The sequence below is a fragment of the Neodiprion virginianus genome, chromosome 6 (genome assembly GCF_021901495.1).
Source record: "Neodiprion virginianus isolate iyNeoVirg1 chromosome 6, iyNeoVirg1.1, whole genome shotgun sequence".
NCBI lineage: Eukaryota > Metazoa > Arthropoda > Insecta > Hymenoptera > Diprionidae > Neodiprion > Neodiprion virginianus.
In genome coordinates this window covers 16,458,536-16,477,225 of record NC_060882.1, presented here as the reverse complement: position 1 = coordinate 16,477,225, position 18,690 = coordinate 16,458,536, and the positions used below count along the sequence as shown (strand labels likewise).

At 42.9% G+C, this 18,690-nt stretch overlaps 1 protein-coding gene across 4 annotated transcripts in view; it reads left to right on the top strand.

Moving 5' to 3' along the window:
• LOC124307332 (protein groucho-like) overlaps positions 1-11,129 on the top strand; it is a 66,614-nt gene extending 55,485 nt beyond the window's left edge. For 3 of the 4 annotated variants that reach the window (XM_046768886.1, XM_046768888.1, XM_046768887.1), the window contains exons 7-11: positions 3,331-3,356; positions 8,538-8,681; positions 8,998-9,536; positions 9,662-10,541; positions 10,635-11,129. In XM_046768886.1, the coding sequence (XP_046624842.1) occupies positions 3,331-3,356; positions 8,538-8,681; positions 8,998-9,536; positions 9,662-10,541; positions 10,635-10,742 (1,697 nt within the window). In that variant the 3' untranslated portion in view covers positions 10,743-11,129. The remainder of the gene's footprint in view (positions 1-3,330; positions 3,357-8,537; positions 8,682-8,997; positions 9,537-9,661; positions 10,542-10,634) is intronic. The other variant, XM_046768889.1, reaches the window with a different exon arrangement.
• Positions 11,130-18,690: the final 7,561 nt, after the last annotated feature.

The following is an 18,690-nucleotide window of genomic DNA, read 5'->3' as shown; positions in this document are numbered from 1 at the left end:
CTAATCGCGATAGATAATCTTAACAGCGCTTAGATAGGGAAAAAATAACGAGACAGTTGGTGGAAAACATCAAATTGTATGTATAATCTCGTTTTTCAAACAGAGTGTTGTATCATGTTTCTTACATTTCAGCATCGCTGATTGTGAAAGAAAATACAAGCGTGCGTCTCTCTCAAGGTATAAATCTTAACTTCGCCTACGGCATTATCGCCTACCTAACTAACTAACTGTGTAACACTTTATCTCTCTTGAATCGGTAAATTAAGATTAATGAATTATGAGGTGAAAAAATAGTATAATTCAGTTTTTCACGTTGGACCCTATGCACTGTCAGAAAATTCACGGTGTCAATAAAAGTCCACACCGATTAGTGTAAAATTAAAACCACAAAATGATGTGAACTTCTATAGAATATTTTCGCATTTCTAACATTGTGATATTATTGACAAATGTCGTTTCTCCATGGAGCAAAAGAACAATGCAAGTACTGTTTTTAGAATTGACCATGAACCTTGATTATTCTTTTGAATTCACGGGTGTATCGGGGCTTCAATATAATCTGTCATTTACCGAAGTTGGAACGAAATTGAAGAGTCTCCCTGAAAATCGATTTAGTAGCTAATTAATTGTTAAAATTAACCAATGTACTCAGGTCAGATTGCCGATTGCAGATGCCGATTTCCCGCTGAATTTAATTAGTGCTTCGTTTTCGACGTCCGTGCTTCAATGAGAATTATTTACCGTTCTCGACTATTCGCATGACCAAGGTTATTATATTCCGTAATGCTTTAAAGACGACGTAAGATTCTACTTGAATGTTCAAAGATCTGATCATTTATCATCGCGTGACCGAAAAAAAAAAAAAAAAATTAATCAGTAATTGAAAATATGAGTTTGGTACAAAGTCATCGGTTGTTATTTAATTATTTCGCTTACGTTAGTTTGATTTTTGAGTCACTCGTATGTTCAATATAAGTGTAGGTACACAGTGAAATTGATCGTACCACGAGTAATACAAGGCCAAGAGAAAGTTTAGTATGTAAATAAAGCTGTATATAGGCTTTTATAGCTTTAATTAACTGTAAACCGTATAATGAATGAAAATTTAAGTACTTTATAACTTCGTGAAAAAAAAATTTAATGTGACTCCATACTGTGTGGGAAAATACTTAATTCCTTTATACTGGAACAACGCGACGTCCCTTTGTAAGTTGTAAAAATAATGAAAATATGACGAATATCTAGAATTTGGATACTCAGAATGACCACGAGATGGAATATTGCTCTACTCGCATGGCCAACTTATTACAGGTTCGCCAGATGGCGCTTCGATCTGATCGGTTCTTCGAAGCTTCTACAAAAGGCATTTTTTGGCGAGCCGTTGAGTACAGGTACCAAAATGAACCAAAGTATAGTTTACGTGACGCACAATATCGTTCTGGTATACCTTGGTTCTTATACCAGTGGATCGCCAAAAAATGCCTTACATAAATGTGCCCCAGTTTAAAAATGTTCCTCCGGTAATAATTACAATAATCGCATAGGTGTTGACTTTTGCTGTATTTAAAGATACCCACACACGCAATGACTGCCGATCCATATCAATAGTTTCAATTTCAAACTCTCAAGACGGATTGCCCGCTTAAACCACTTCGCATTAAACACCCCTAAGCCACGTTACTTCGGAGCTGCGAAGGCTCGTTATCCTGGATGAATAAAGGGGATGCCTGCCGCCGAGACGACGCTTCGCATTCCTTGGACGTCCCGGAAGAGCGAGATGCTTCCAGAGAAGCGTCGCGCCAAGTGGCGGGTAGACAGGCACTTCTTCTTGGGCTCGGGAACGCGGGACGTAACACGTACAAACCTCTGATCATACCGTACGAAGGGCACGGAATACCTCGCGCAATTCGAGGACGGGCTTCTCTCCGAATCCGAGGAATGTCACCAATCAGTGAAGCTTTAGAGCCTTGCGCCAGCAGCTAGCTCTGGATCCCAGAAGCTGCTGTACCTCCACGTGTTCTTCCATCGGTGCAGAGAAATCCACCCCGCGTATCTGGTATTTCACACGACATTGAGAAGATCCGTGGACGAACACGTGGCGCCTGTGTGATACTCGACGATCGCGTTGAAACCAAATTTCATCCTTCGACTTATCGTTCGATTGTTATTTCCCTCTGATTAGAGAGTGCGAATCAAAAAGCCTCACTAGGCCGATCCTGGTTAGTCTTTATGTTTTTTTTCTTGTTTCTACCGGCAATGTTCACGAGATACCTCGACATTAACTTTATGCTACGCTGTGTCAATTTGCAACGTATTTTTCACTTGTTCTTGTTGAACATAAACAGGAGCCAAGAAAAAAAAAAACTTAAATAAACTGGTTACTCGTCTTTAGATTTGCATTAGATTGCGTGTATGAGAATCACATCAAAGGGTAAAGTGGCAGTGGGGCGGATGAAGATATATAAATAAAAAATATAATAAAAGTTCTTTTTCGTCGAGGCGGGATTTGTTTGAAGCTAACATTAAAATCGTATATTTACAATTTCAACGACATGCATCATCGGCCGACGGAATTATTATACGTCGTACGAATCGTCGGTTAAAAATTGGCGACGAGGGTGTGAGGTGCGCAAATGAATCGCCCGTGGTAAAATAGAATCCAGGCAATGCGAGGGCCGGCTGGATACTGGATATAGATATATAATGTAGGTATATAGGTTATATGTAACGATCTGCGACAGCCTTCAGTCCGGCTCACCGGTGATCGTCCATCCGGCTGTTCCGATCCCCGGCCGTGGGGTCGAGAAATGCATTAAATGAATATACACACTAGTTTGTTTGCAAAATATCCAAACAATATCCCGTTTCAGAGTGTATATTACGTTTTATATTCCACCCTTCACAGTTCCGCCCCCGTTCCATCCACCCTCCCCAGCGCCGTTCGCGACCCCATCCACGAGAAATATGCCCTGTTATGAAATATAAATATGCATGAATGCAATCGCCGGGGAACGAGGCATGGCCGATGTATGCTCAATGTTATTGACATTTTGTACGAGCCGTGCGTCCGTACCCGGTAGGTGTAGCTTGTATACGTATTAGACACGCTCGCAAGCCTAGTGTTCTCTCTAAAATGTCGCCCCTCTCACCCTGCCGGCGAACACAACGCAAAACACGCCCGAATAACTAGGCATTGGTCAATTTAAATACTCGTTGAATATACGCACGAAAGTTACCCACGCAATATAATTATTCTACATCGATGCGCGTTGTACTCTGTCATTTAGCGCCTCGTTTTATATTAATGTTTCTTTTTCATTTCTGTTGCAGGAATGAGTTCCGCCGAGGAGAGACACGTGAGTATATACCACAATTATTCATTGCTTGTGTAAACAATAGTTGCGACTGGCAAGTGTTAGAATAGCGAGAGAAACGGAGAGAGACGGACGTAATTTTTTTGGGGGGGATTTTTTTTATTCGTCAATTTGTTAATTTTTTTTTTTTTTTAAGCTTCGTCCGTATCCGCTCGTATCGAGAAAACCGCGGTGAGCTTCACGTGCCCGTGACTTCGACTGCTAAATGAAAAAAATTATTTCTCGTAGAGGGTTACAAAGCTTCCTGTAAACACGACGAATAACTCCACCCTTTCGTAATTTGTTAGATCAAGTACCGTAAACTTGCAATTTTTCAGAAAATTATATCTATATGATTCATTTATACAGATCGAAGTTTAACACTTTTTTCCATTCGATTAATCCACGAAGTAGAATATAACGTAATATTCGGAATTGTGATTGAGCAGAAAATTACTCCCAAATCGGTGTAAAGCCGCTAGATGCTGCGGAGATCTGATTTTTAGCCGCTGTTGCCGCTGCCGAATACCATTTTTCCTCCTAGACGGCAGTAAAATAAATAACAAATCAGAAATGAAAAGCCGTAAAATTCTAAATACACGATTCTGCAGATGTAGTTCTATTGTAGGTACGTGAAGCAAAGTAGTAGTAGACAATAAGATGGTGAATTTCCGGAGGCTTTGCCGCAAACGAACCTTGGCGTCTTTTGTTACAGCTAACGCAGCCCTTTTCTCATAGTACAAATCCCTCGCTTCGTACGAAAATATTGCTCCTCTTTTCTCCGGGGTTTTACCAGCCTTTTCAGCGATAGCCACAGACGGATCACCCATACCGATTCCCCTGTAATATATAAAATTCGATACGATACGAATTTTCTTAAAGCGAAGGAGAGGAATCCGCCTGGTTAAATATTTACTGTCTTTTTATTTCCTAAAAAAAAAAAAAAAAAACGGATTGTCAATGATTTGAAAAGAGAAGTGTGATCGATACAAAAAAAAAACATTACACTTTTTTGACAAATATTCTAATGTCTTTTCAACCAATTTTTTGTGAAAATATTTCTTATGCATCCGATAAATGCTTTTTTGACAAAGTTCTGAAACTCTTACACCAGATTTCAACTCACGGGGTTATCTACAATGAGCCAATCATCATACTGCAAACTGATAATTCGTTTATTTTCGTCTACCTATCATCGACGAGACATCGTCAACGGACTGAAATAGGTTTCAGAAATCCTGAAAGCCGACTGTAACGAATCGCGTACTTTGCTCACCGGCGTACCGTGTATAAAATGCTGAAAGTTCGTCCTCGTGCTCAAAGTCGTCACAGCAGGATTTCGTACAGAAAAGCAAGTTCTAATTGCATGCAACATATGTATACATAGAGTACATCCAAACGACACAGAACTCACGCTGGAATCTTGCGCAGGATCTTTTTCAATCTGTTACCAATCTTAACGGTCTTGCTCAGACCTTCCTTGGCGTTCTTCTCATCATATTTCACGTTGGCAATTGGTCTGTCATTTCGGTGCTGCGCGATCAAAGGTTTGATCTTTGGCTGCTCGGCAATGTCTGATGCGTGGTTTGCCGGGACCGTAACCGTTCTCTCAGCGGCAGCTGATTTACGTTTTAACTTGCATCGTACGACATGACTCGGGACTTTGGCAAGCACTGGCTTACCGCTGCAAAAATTTTAATTCAGCTATCTGTCTCCGCTCGCTCGCATTTTTCATACGTCCGTCGAAACGTCACAATCTTTACGGTTATGCACAATTACAGTTTACTGTTTCTCGGAGTGCATCTCGCGGCAATAGCTTCGGCCGGTGGTGTCCTCGGATCCGTGGTGGCCATGCGGCCGAAATTATTATTCAAATTATGATCGAGAATTGTTAGCTTGTTTCCAAAGCATCATTACGAATTTTACTTCATCGCGAATGAATTTTTATTTTCGTCGAATCTCAGATGTTTCATATCAAGTCTTTGGTTCTGTGGTAACCTTCGTGACAGTCGCCGAATGTTCAGCTGTATATACATGTATATGTGTAATATTGTATACGTTTTATGAAATATAACTTGCAATCGAAGCAACGCGACACCTGGATTTAATTTCTCGAAGCGGTAATTAGGCAGAATCATACCAGAAGTTTAACCGAGCAGATATCCATCTGTATAACGATGTACCAAATTAACCGTACACCGCCTACAATGAGACCGAGCCTCGTAGCTCGCCGCATAGCTTTACGAGGTAATGGGTTATCGGTACGGTGGAATTCATCGTCATCATCTCCGCTGCCGCCGCCGTCCGAACCAGGCCGAAATAAACGTGGATCGATTTGGCCCAGTCACGACTTGGTTACAAATGGTACAAGGGACTCTATAGATAGTCTCGTGATCTATCCATTACCGGGCCTACAGCTTCAATCTCTATAATCGAACGAGAACAAATAGAGGCCGCGGTATATAAAATAAAAAAAAAAAAAATGAAGTAAAAAGTAAAGAAGAATGGGAATAGGGGGCGGGAACGGTCGGGGAAGGGGGGGAAGAAAAACCCGGGGCGCAACTTCTATAGGGACCTCGGAGCGAACAGAGGAGACCAGAGAGGGTCGGAGGAAAGAGATCACGGACAGAAATCGGGGAGTGAGAGGAAGGCAGAGGAGACGGGGAGAGAAGATAGGTAGGTATTACGGGTTAGCGTCCTCGTCTGTGATCACCTCGAGACCGCGTCCCGCCCCTGACCGCCCTCTCATTCTGTCCTCTCGTCCATAGCATGCCTCTTCTTCCATCTCTTCTCTCCTCTCCTCTCCTCTCCTCTCCTCTCCACTCCTCTTCATCTACTCGACGGCTCATCTCTGCCCTTCGTATTATATACAGGCAGGAAGGCTCTTCTGCACCCTGTAATCATTGTTGCCTCTCCCAGGACCCTTCCTTCAGTCGGCGCACATAGGCATTCTGTATTTTTATCACTATCAACACCCACGTATTACACACCGACACGAAGACACGCACCTGACGCGAGTGCCGCGGTATCCGCTGTGTCTACATGCGGACATTCCGAGCTCCATTATCGTCCTCCGTTACATGGTTCAGGCTCTGGTTTCGCCGGGTTCGTCCGCGCGTTGGTTGGGTCGGTTGGTTAATTGAAAAAAAGCGCGAACGTCGGTACGTCTACGTGTCGGATGCCCTTTGAACCCCTCGACCTCTGCACTCTGCTTGACACTGCCGCGGAGACGTGCTAACCTCTCCGCTCTGCTACGACTCTATTCTCCGCATGAGACTTTTTAACTTCCGTGGATACACACAGGGTACACGATAAGAACAACTTCGTTGTTGAATCGGAAGGTAATTCTCTACGGCAAATGATGTAGTTTGCCTTATTTACATATGCAGATTTATGTGAACATTGTCGGGTTGCGGAATTATTTTGTACTCTCTGCGTTTCGTCGATCATATATTTCTGCTGATCTAATCATTTTAAAATTGAGGAAAATCTTGGAAATCTTGCGATATCACATTAAAGGCTGAACCTTACGAATACCGCTAGATTTTTCTTTTCAATTGACATCCAGGGTCATTGGTATACATGGAAGTGCATCTAGAAAGATCTACATATTTAAATTGTATAAGTAATATCTTCGACGAACTTTCATGCTTCACTCGCACACGATTATGAGAAGTCTTGCTCGTATGTATGCGGATGCAGAGAAACCGTGAAACGAAACAAAGATCGAATTTAGCGAACGTCGTGCCGTGGGTGGAATTTCCGAATCCCATTAAGCAATTGCCGAGGTTTGAGGTTGGGTCGAGTCAAGTCCAGTTGAGAGCATGAAGGCACGATGCGGCGAATAAATCGTAGACGTTTTACGGAGTTCGCGGAACGCGTGAGCCAATCAGTGTCTGATCCCATCGGATCGACGGACGTAAGCTGCGAGCCGTTAAAGCCTTAGCGCGTTTACTCACCTGAGTTTTTATCGGTACCCACACCTGCGCGTCTTCCTGTACGTAGCCGCCTGCTTCCAGCGCCATGGACAACAGTCACGGGGCAGTAGCGCAATAAATCTTATGAGCAGGCAATTAAATCGTAATTGGCACCGGCAAACGCGCGCATTAAACCTTCCCGGTTTCAGCCTACCGATACCGCAGTAATAATATCGATATGGTGTTGATATTTCAGAGAATATATCGACGGTCTGAGATACCATCGGAATTTCGAATCGTTCTTTTGAATCTTTATGGATAACAGTCAAGAGGATATACGACTCTCTATACTCCTAGAAAAAGTGGAGTTCTTTTAACGCGTGCGTGTCTGTTGCAGGGAAGCAAAAAAACCACGGAAAAGCAATTACAAATAAAGTAGTTTTTCTACGATATGCCGTGAGACCCCTTCTCGTGGATCTACCTACTAAAAATAATCGAGCCTTTTGCAACGTTTGCAACAATATATAAGGCATTTCAAATTGGATTGAACGATTTTTAAAACTTGTCCGAAGCTAGGATTTCACTTAATGAAACAAGTTTCACTTTTATTCGCATTTACAAAAATTAATCCTTGACACGGAAAAATGAGAATTATCACGCGGCAGCTATGAATCTAAACCTCTTCAACGAAGGGATCTTGTAAATTTTCTCAGTTTTCAAATCCATTATTTTTGCTCAAAACCAAAATCTAATTTCATGTATACATATGATTTCACGTTTTCTAAGAAATAAGATTGGCACTAATTGTTGTCTTTTAGGTAAGTCATTTCGCACGAACTCTTAATATCTGGCACTTGGAATGTCCAAAGCTTTCGAACGTTCTCTGCGTTACAACAGTGATCAAACTAATGACTCTCCCAAAAAATGTATTTGCATTCGAGCAGTGTTGATAGCATTGTTTGAAAGCGACAGAGGCTAAAACATCATCTCTTAGCAATTTTATATATATATATATATATATATATATATATATAAAAGAAAAAACTCTTAAGATCGCCTCCTTAAGTAACACGCCAACGCGTGTACTTCATGGTATAAAACACTTTCACCAGTGTCCATAAACGCGTCTTGATGACAAGATCATGTATAAACACTGTTGGACTCGCGCCTTGTCGTGGGTATAATAATATCGCCGAAGTAGTTTAGTACATAGACGCTGTTCAAAAAGCCACTTCTCGAAAGCATGGATGCGTCTCATGTGTTTTAGAGAAGTTCCATATCGCCTGGGGACAAGTACAGTCGGCCCAGGAGTCCACCTGACCAGCATCATTCCCACCACTCTCAGAACCACCACGAGCACCAGATGCACGTTAAGAAGATGAAGAAGGAACAAGAAAAAGACATGGCCCACGTACGTATACACCATTATTCTTACCGCGACGAGTCCTTTCCCTTCCCTTCCCTCCCATCCTCTTCTCCCCACCTCCCGTCCTTGCCAACTACCTGAGAGTACCTGTATGTAGAACCTATAATACCAGGGCCTAGTTGACATTCCCTCCGGCCAACTTCATTGTTTAAACTACCGTGCCAAGATCGCATCGGATGTCGTCGCATCGTCGCGACGAAGACAGAGTAGAACCAATCTACCGCACACAGATCACGTCCACACTTCTGCTTCTTATGCATGGCGCATCCTCATATCCGATTTCTGTATTTCCGTTCTGCAGCAGAGTGACGGTGAAAAGAGTGACCAGGACCTGGTGGTCGACGACGCTAGCGAAGGTCCCGTCAGCCCAGCAGTAAACGGCACGTCTTCGCCGCGAGAAAATGGTCTCGACAAAATCGGCTCGTCCTCGGTCCCGATGGGCGGCCAGGTGAAGAAGGAGGCCCCACCGCACTCGCCGAGGAGCGGTACGAGCAGCAACGCCAGCACACCGTCGGCCAAGAAGATGGACGACAGAGAGAAGACCACGACACCGATATCGAAACCTATGACCCCAACCTCCGGCTCGGGCGGCGGATCGAAACCCTCTGGATCGGGGAAAATGATGCAGGGACCGCCGTCCGGAGTTCCCGGCGCTTATCCCCCGCACTATCCACCAGGACCGCCGCCTCATCACCTTCCCCCGACCGCTCAGCATCCCCACGTCGACATGCTGGGGTACAACGGGTATGCGGCGCCCAGACCGCCACCGCAGCAGCTCTACGATCCTCACGGGGGAATGCGAGCGCCGATGGGATCGTTGGGAGTGCCTGGTGGCAAGCCGTGAGTATATTTGAATATTTCCCAGTCCTGGTTTCCCTCGGTGGTCGGTGCCGCGTGCGCGGTATTCGAGTCTTCCTTTAGGTGGAGGGATTCTCTCTTGATGCGGAGTCGGATGATTTTTTTAGGGCGTACAGTTTCCACGTTTCCAGTGAGGGTCAGATGCAGCCGGTCCCTTTTCCCCCGGACGCCTTGATCGGTCCCGGCATACCTAGGCATGCGCGTCAGATAAACACTCTGACGCACGGTGAGGTCGTATGCGCCGTGACGATATCGAATCCCACCAAGTACGTCTACACCGGAGGCAAGGGGTGCGTCAAGGTCTGGGACATCGGGCAGGGTGGTAGCGGAAACGTGAAGCCCGTCTCGCAGCTCGACTGCCTTCAGAGGGACAACTACATCAGATCGGTGAAGCTCCTACCGGATGGTCGGACTTTGATAGTCGGCGGGGAGGCGAGTCAGCTCAGCATATGGGACCTGGCGAGTCCCACGCCCCGCATCAAGGCCGAACTCACCTCGTCAGCACCGGCCTGTTACGCATTGGCTATCTCCCCGGACTCCAAGGTCTGCTTCAGCTGCTGCAGCGACGGAAACATCGCGGTCTGGGACCTCCAAAACCAGACGCTTGTCCGACAGTTCCAAGGACACACGGACGGCGCTTCGTGCATTGATATATCCGCCGATGGTTCGAAGCTCTGGACCGGAGGTCTCGACAACACCGTCAGATCCTGGGACCTCCGAGAAGGCAGGCAACTCCAGCAGCACGACTTTACGTCCCAGATATTCTCCCTGGGATACTGTCCAACCGGGGAGTGGCTCGCCGTTGGTATGGAGAATTCTAACGTCGAAGTCCTCCACGCAACAAAACCCGACAAGTATCAGTTGCACCTTCACGAGTCCTGCGTCCTGTCACTCAGATTTGCTTCCTGCGGGAAGTGGTTTGTCTCCACTGGAAAAGACAACCTTCTGAATGCCTGGCGTACGCCCTACGGAGCGTCCATCTTTCAGGTAAATTGACGGAAGTTAGAATTACTATGATTTTTTTTTTGTTTCGTCCGCTAACCAGTTTTCTAATCTTACGGGATTCTACATTTTCTACAGTCTAAGGAATCGTCATCGGTGTTGAGCTGTGACATTTCCGCCGACGATAAGTACATCGTTACAGGATCCGGTGACAAGAAAGCGACGGTCTACGAAGTGATGTACTGAACCCAAGTATTCCCTTGCCCACTATAGCATGCATACTTGAAAAAAAAGAAGAAAAATCTATGAATAACAGGTGAAAGAAAGAAATCCTTCCAGCAAGATCTCAAGATGTCCGAGTCTATTGTAAATACACTATTAGTTATACATACTAATACAACACTTATACATATATACATGGATATAAATACTATTATTAATACAACTTGACGTTACATATGTACATTTTGTATATAAATTACATCATACATGCTATCATATTTTTCTACTCCGCGGAGGTAAATTCGAAGTGTAAATATTTGTTTACGTCATACTCATACGTCTGGACAGAACAATGAAAATGATGAGAATAATGATTGTGATCATGATATGAATAATAAAAATAGTAATAATGACGATAAGAATCATTGAAAAATTTTATCTCCCATTACCACTCCTCGTCCTGATATTTTACAGTACAACTCTTACTCCAGATACTAAAATTTTCGGCCTTGAACTATTGCAAAAAGTAACATTTCAGAATTTATTAATCAAATTGAGGATTTCGCAACCAGAAATATAGGATTGCAAAAATCCTAGAAAGTACAGAGACTTGGATAAATTCCGACACGTTCGATATCCCTAGGAACTTTACTACCTACGGTGTTGAATGAGCACCGCTTGCATTGCTGCCCATCGGCCGCAGACTCTTTTTTGTTTTCTGCTCAGCCCTACGCGCGAAGCCGGTAGCGCAAATGGTGCTCATCCAACACCGTGGGTCGTAAAATTCCTAGGGATCTATCTAATTCTTTTTACACTAGTTTTTGAAGTCTACTGAAAAACATTACTTCAAATTTGCATCGCGACCTTTGCAAAATAGTTTTAGCTCTATTCGGTAAAATTTTAGCTATTTTGTAGGCCAGCGAACGAAACGTTAATTAGGAACTGAGTATAATTATTGCCATAATCGTCTTTGGCATAAAATAGTGCTTCACAACCAGTGGCATTGCAAAGACTCGTACAGGCGTAATGGGATTGTAAGTGTGTCAATGACTGCCATGTTTATTGTGTAACCAACGTTTCAAGCAGCGAGCCAAATAATTCCTAAACATATCTTTCGTAGCTTCGGCTAGTTTTAAACTTCGGGTATTTGTCGCTAAATATTTGTAACTTGAAAATTATTTCTGCACAACAAGCTGCAAGATAAAAAGATTTTGATTTTACAAAATTCGTTTGGAATAATATACTCGCGTAAGCAGGTATCATCTTTTTTCATCTGGTTCGAAACGGTGCGATTCACTATTGAACATAACCCTAGTCTAGTCTCACTTCCGAAGATAAAACCCTCCCATTTTTATCCCTCGTGTGAACGCCGTGTAGCTCTAGACTAAATTGTCTTCTATTGGGGCAATCAGGAGGTCAAACGAAACCCATCAACCACCGAAGACAACTGCGCACAGCGTATCGTCACAGCAGTATCAGCAGCCTGCGGCAGAGTTCCCTGTGGATACAGACTTGTAATCTTTTCTGCGATTTGGGATCGTATATTGGAGAAACCAATTAGAGCGAATCGATTATATTTATTTTGATTTCGCCGCTCGGCTTTGAATATAGAGGAACCAATCAGAGCAAATCGCATATTGGCGCAGGACTCTAGATCTTCGAAGGATTGATATTCTGCGAGTATGCTAACGGTGTCACATCACGGGCTGCGTATACGTAAGTAAAATACGATACGTAAAGACAGGTGTGTGTGTGTGTATATATATGTATATATAGGAATGTAGATTAGAATTATAATTAGTAATGTCGTGCATGCACGCCGCCAGCTCGCGCATTCAATGGAAGGTTCATCACCATCGCAGCGTGTGTATATATATGTATTATGCATATATTCCTGTTATAACGCCGGTTAGCGGATACGAACATATACATACGAACGCTTTGCATATGCGCCTCTCCACTCCACCCCGTCAGCTTTATTGCCTGTGCCGCGCGTATTTGCATGATAATAATAATGATAATAAAGAGAATGATGATAATAATATGCGTGCGAAGCGTACATACATTTACGATAGACGTATGCACACTATGTCTATCTACAAGCATAGTGGATGCCGCGTGTTTTGAATATCATACCCCCGGCTGAATATGCCTATTATTAGTTGTTACCGCTAATTTGACAGGTACGAGAGTGAAAGAGAAAGAGGGAGAGAGAAACTTCCACAAAATACGTACGTACAAGTAACAATTACGTTATTACCGCTCGTCGTCTTCCATACGCACGCATACGTGTTACATACGATATATACGCTCAATGTTACCCGGGCTTCGGATTTCTGTCGCCATCTTTTGATTGTTGTTTTTCTACATTTCGGGTTATTCTCACTGTCTATTCTTATTCCGAATCTCTTGACGCTCAAATCGCGAAGATTGGTGTAACGTCTTTCCATGAATGTTCTAATCTTTACACTTCCGGACCCTTTTGCAATAATAATAGTTTTTCCGGGAATTAGTTTTCTTCTGTAATTTATGTTTTTTCTTTTTCATTCAAAAGCAATTCATTCACAACCTTTATCAATATCGTACATTGCAGAGTTGTCCTGATATATGACGCATGAGACTAACTCTGCAACTTCAAACTGTGGGAACAAGCAAACTCGAAGTAGCTAATGGTTTCAAATAATATTAGAAATATTGATATTTGACCGTAAGCGGAGAAATAGTACATTGTGTAATAAGGAGGTAAACTTGGTCTTTTCGGGTTGCAATATGCGTCGTAGGTGAGCCGAAGAAGAATATTACAAATACGCGAGGCGAAAAGGCTGCTGCCTTCTTGTTACACACGATTATTTATATAGAACAAGAGTATGTTACGCGTTTCTTCACAAAGCACAAAATTCAGGTTAGGGTCGCGTACTACCAGATTTATTTGTAACAGCGCATGCTCGCAGGATGGAAAATACCACTTTTAACTTCTAGTTCTAGTTCTAACTTCTAGTTAAAAGTGGTCTTTTCTGTACTCCGCGCATATGCATTCGCAGACTCACTCTACCTGTCATAGGGACGGGTACTTTTTGTACGGAAAACACGCATGAAAAAACGAGTAAAATACTCTCGCATTATATGACTTCCTATTTATCACACATGCACGAAATATGGAGCTTTGCGTAGCAGTTTAGCGGGACGAAAGTAGCGAATTTCAGCTCAGTGTTGTCAAGAAATTGAACACTCGCGTCCTGCAAAACTACCACGCAAAGCTCCACCGCTTTTCATTCGCTTGTGATAAAAACTGTCGTGTGTGATTCGGGCCAAAAGTCGGTGACCGCAACTCGTGTGATTTTTGCCGTCGCTTCGCTCAGGCGCAAACTTCACACTCGTCGCAATCGCCAACTTTCGTCCCTTGTCACGCAATATACTACACCGCCTTCACAGTTACAATCGCAAACTTAAAAGTTCGTCAACGTTCACCGCGAAGCAGGAATTTGCCGATCTTCTACACTTTGCTTAAAGTATGCGCAATATGCTATGTAAGATTTACACTCGCTTATACTCGACGGCTGGCGCCAAATTCAAATCATAAAACGCATCACGAAATGCTGGGAAACTCTTCGGGGAATTGATAATTGACATGAGACTGTTAAAAAGTGGTTATTGTAATAACCAGAAGCGTTTTAGGATGTGATAATTTTGGGTCGGCGATGAGCCAGCGGCGCGCGGTGCGGTAAAAGGACCCCGAGAACTAACGGCGTCGTGCGGTAGCTCAGTTTTAGACAGATGCGTAACCGGTTTTCACCTCGGCTGTTTGTATTTCTTCACGATGCATTTAGAGCTTCAATTTAGGTGGCGGCCATTCGGTCAGGGAACGTCAAAGGCCGGTCCGAGGCTCCGACTTACCTCTGACCGCCGCCTCTTCCCTCTTTGTGGGTACGCGCATGTTACATAGATCCTATAACCGCGTTCAGTCTCTATTTACCCAACTATCTGATCCGGTGTGTTTGAATACCCACTAAAATCAACGGCTGGATCGCGCGTAATTCTATTTAACGCGCGGGTGCGCTTACATGACACAGAGAGAGAAACAGAAAACACGAAATTGGAAAGGGGAACGCAGACATAGACTCATGCTGCATCAGACGTTCGTGCAGTTTTACCGTAAAAGTGATACCTTCTCAAATCTCAATCACATTATCGCACGCGGATTTCAATGATAGTTTAGTGTGAAAATCGTCACGTTGCTTGGATTTATTTTCGTTCCAGATTTTTTGAAACAAACTATTTAGAACGAACGCAATCTGTTTCAGCATGAAACGAAATCCTTTATCCAGATTCACATTTTTTTCTGAAAGGAAATGGAAATAATAAACCATATTGCTGCAGCTTTCACGACAAACTCAACGCTGCTTGAGTTGTGTCAAATTCGTTTTGTTTGCATTTAATGTTATGGAATTGCTGCCTTTTCAGTAACAAATCCTTCTGTTGAATATATACCTTTATCCCATATTTTGTAAAATGCGGTGTGTATCACAGAGAAAAATTTCAATAGTTATAGTAACTAGAAAAATTGAGTAAAACAGGTATCGTTAAAAAAACTGTTTGAATATTGTTGGAATAACGAAAAACGAGGTACGCGTAACCATTTTGTGCTATCGTCGATCCTTTTTTGGTAATTGCAACGCAAAATCAGTTTGTTCGGTTTACTGTATTTTTATAGTTAAATAAGGCTTTAACGTCAATTCATTGTTGCACAAGAATTAAATTTTCTCAACAGTTACAAGGAAATATAGCAACAGTGATCGTAATGAGAAAGAATAGTGATAGTAACGGATACCAGACTTTCCGGTAACAGCTAGAAAACCAATTTTCATTTTCTACCTAAAACTATATTTTTCGATTGTGGTAAGAAATGAAATAGTTAAGAACTGAGCGCTAACCGGAACTAAAAATTTCTCTCAGTGTAATGTTTTGGGCCAATATCAATTAATTTATATGAGCTATGAGCGTACGAGCTTCACATTATACTTGTTAAGAATAAGTTCGTTAATTTGACGCTATACATGTATCTGTAATTGAAATGGAAGAATAATTTGGCCAGGTATCCAACGATCAGCATCGCGGTACCTTTCTTTGCTGATGAATTCCTAAGTTGTTCGTTTAGGCACGTTGTGCTCTACGCTGTATTACCCTTAAAAAATTCGCAGCAAAGTCACGCACGGCACTCGACTCGTCCAGCGTACATTGAAGCGCGTTAGATTGTGCGGAGAGTCCCATACAACGTACGGAATACCTACGTTCCACATAAACGGATTCGAAATGCTTCGGTAAGCCAACGGCGTCCGCGGTAAATTAACAGCGCTCCAACGTGCGTGCAGACGCGCCTACCCCTTTACCCTGTACGCGCACGCCTGCCTCGATTTCTGCGCGACACGTCACTATACATAGCAAAATGTCTCGGAATATCTGCACTCCAAGTTCCCGCTCCATAAGTTCGCGCTGATTAAATGCCTGCACTGTAGTAGCTGCACGGTCTGTAAACCATATGGCTATGTTATAACAGGGTGTCCCATATTGACAAGAAAACCGTAGTAAACTGAACAGACTTAATATTTCAACGAGCATAAAATTTATATTTCCAAGTATAATAATTACTCTGAAGAATTATACTCGTGCAAAATTTTCTCGTACTTCTTCCTGAACTTTCAACAATACTCGAACCGTTATTATAACGACACTCGTTACGCTATAATTTTCTAGTATCCTTGACAAATGAAACTTTTCTCGGTGGGTGAGACCCCCCATCAATTCTCGAGATACTTATCACCGTTTTATATGAAACGGGCCACCCTGTCTGTAGAATATACGATGCTGCGAACATATGTGCTAACATAATTCCCCAATGATCTCCGGACGGAATTTAAGGCTTAGGTGATGTAGGTAGAGGCGATATTGGCAGGTACCTGTATCTATCTCTGGTTGCGTGGTTGCAGAATTGAGCCGAGGTCGGTGCTGAGTGGGCGACGCGCCCTTTACCGCCTCACCCCGTCCCAACGCATTTTGCGGTCGATGCGTGGGCATGCAGGATCAACAATACAATAACGAAATTACTGGCGGGCGAAGCGAGCCGATCCCACCCGGCAGACTACACGCCGCCGTCGGGGGAGAGCACATCTGTGTTTCTCTACGCCTCGCACGCTGATATTTTCACGGATTTATACACTCCGCGAGGTAACATCGGAGGTTTTTTCCTCGATCCGTGATTAATTAAAAACACGTATGTTCGTGTACATGACATGCGGATACAGCAGCCCGGTTGTCGAACTGATTGACGTTCGTTTGTTCGCGTCGCACCCGTAGAGAATTTCAACTAAGCGATGTCTCGGAGTTGAAAAGCGAAAAATGGGAAGAGACGAGAATTTACGAAAGCGGATGGACAACCCTATCGATTTGATTGAACTTGTACACTCTTTTATATTCAATAATTGGAACGAGATGCGGATGAGTTTGATAAGTTCATCATAGAATGAACGTGTTTCCAGGTGATTTGATTTGCATATATTTATGGCCTGTTCGATTAACAAAACGATCGGTACTTCTACGTATAAATTTTAATAAATCCCATGTCCGGAACGGATTTCTCCATACATCATTTCGTTCTTATCAATTCTCGGATCAATGTATCAATCTCGCATTATGTACCTATGTTTGAAAACTAATGTGAATGAATAATTCGTTTCGAAATTATGAGCGAATCGAAGTGTTCATCTACGATTGAAACTTGGTGCATACTTCGTATTCTGCGAAACTGAGTCGAACGCATTAAAATCTGTAAATCTTGGAAACGATCTAAATTGAAAAAAGAACGATTTCTCCCCGGCTAATTGAATATTTTTCGCGCGTTACTGCATCATGAGATATCGTACCTACAATTTATGTAATAAGAAACGAGACTGCTACTTTTCTTTCTGTCTACGCTTTTTCCGCAACATCAGCATGAGAAAGTTTTATAAAATATAACGTCAGGCTTGTTAGTTAACTATCGCACTGCAAGTAACTTTCCGATGACAACATTCATACGTTATCTGCAACTCTTCTCCCTTAATTACTGAACTTTGTATACAATTTTTTATCGACTTATCAGCTCTGTAACTGCTCACATTGTACCGTTGGGTTATTTACCCATTGTGGCAAACTATCCGGCGATGAGTGAGAACTCCGCAATCGAGGCTTTATACTTTGGTACGTTATAGGCATGACGTTTTAGCTTCCGACAACGCATGGCCCGCAGCCTGTATCGCTTTTCGTTTACATACCAAAGTCCGTATAACGTGCCTACATTACAGTTTGAATTGAGAAGTTGTGTAAACGCTTTTCAACGTATGCAATAATAAACGTGTGCACATATATACATATATATATATATATATATATATACATATACGTATAGGATATATTTTGTAAATATCAACGTCGTGCGTCGCGGACGCCCCAGAGCGATAATAATTTATATCGTGTATACGGAGAACTAGTGTGCGCAACGTGTGTGTCGTGTAGGTATGCATAGTGTATAATATTCGACCTCGGGGTAATTATGCATGCTTGACGCCTCATATACTTATGCATGCGTAACCTATGCATATCATTACGTCTTTCTTGGTTGGGCCTGAAGGGGGCGGGGCCCGGCGTTGCTGCAGCCGGCAATCTGTAACGATTGAGTTTCTTCGGTTGTATTCATACGAGCCTGTAAGAATCTCTACATGCCTGAAGCTCGAAAGTCCTTCCGATGCATGTTCGCTTACAACTCGAGAACCACGGAACCGATTTTGATTCTTTTTGTTTTACTACGGATAGCTACAATGTCTGGCCAGGTCTTAAGCTACACTTCGTTGCAACCAGATCAACGATTTTGAAGATATGTATAACGATATTTGTTGATCAAGTCGCAACGGAATCACACACTCTTGCGGATAGAGGAAAG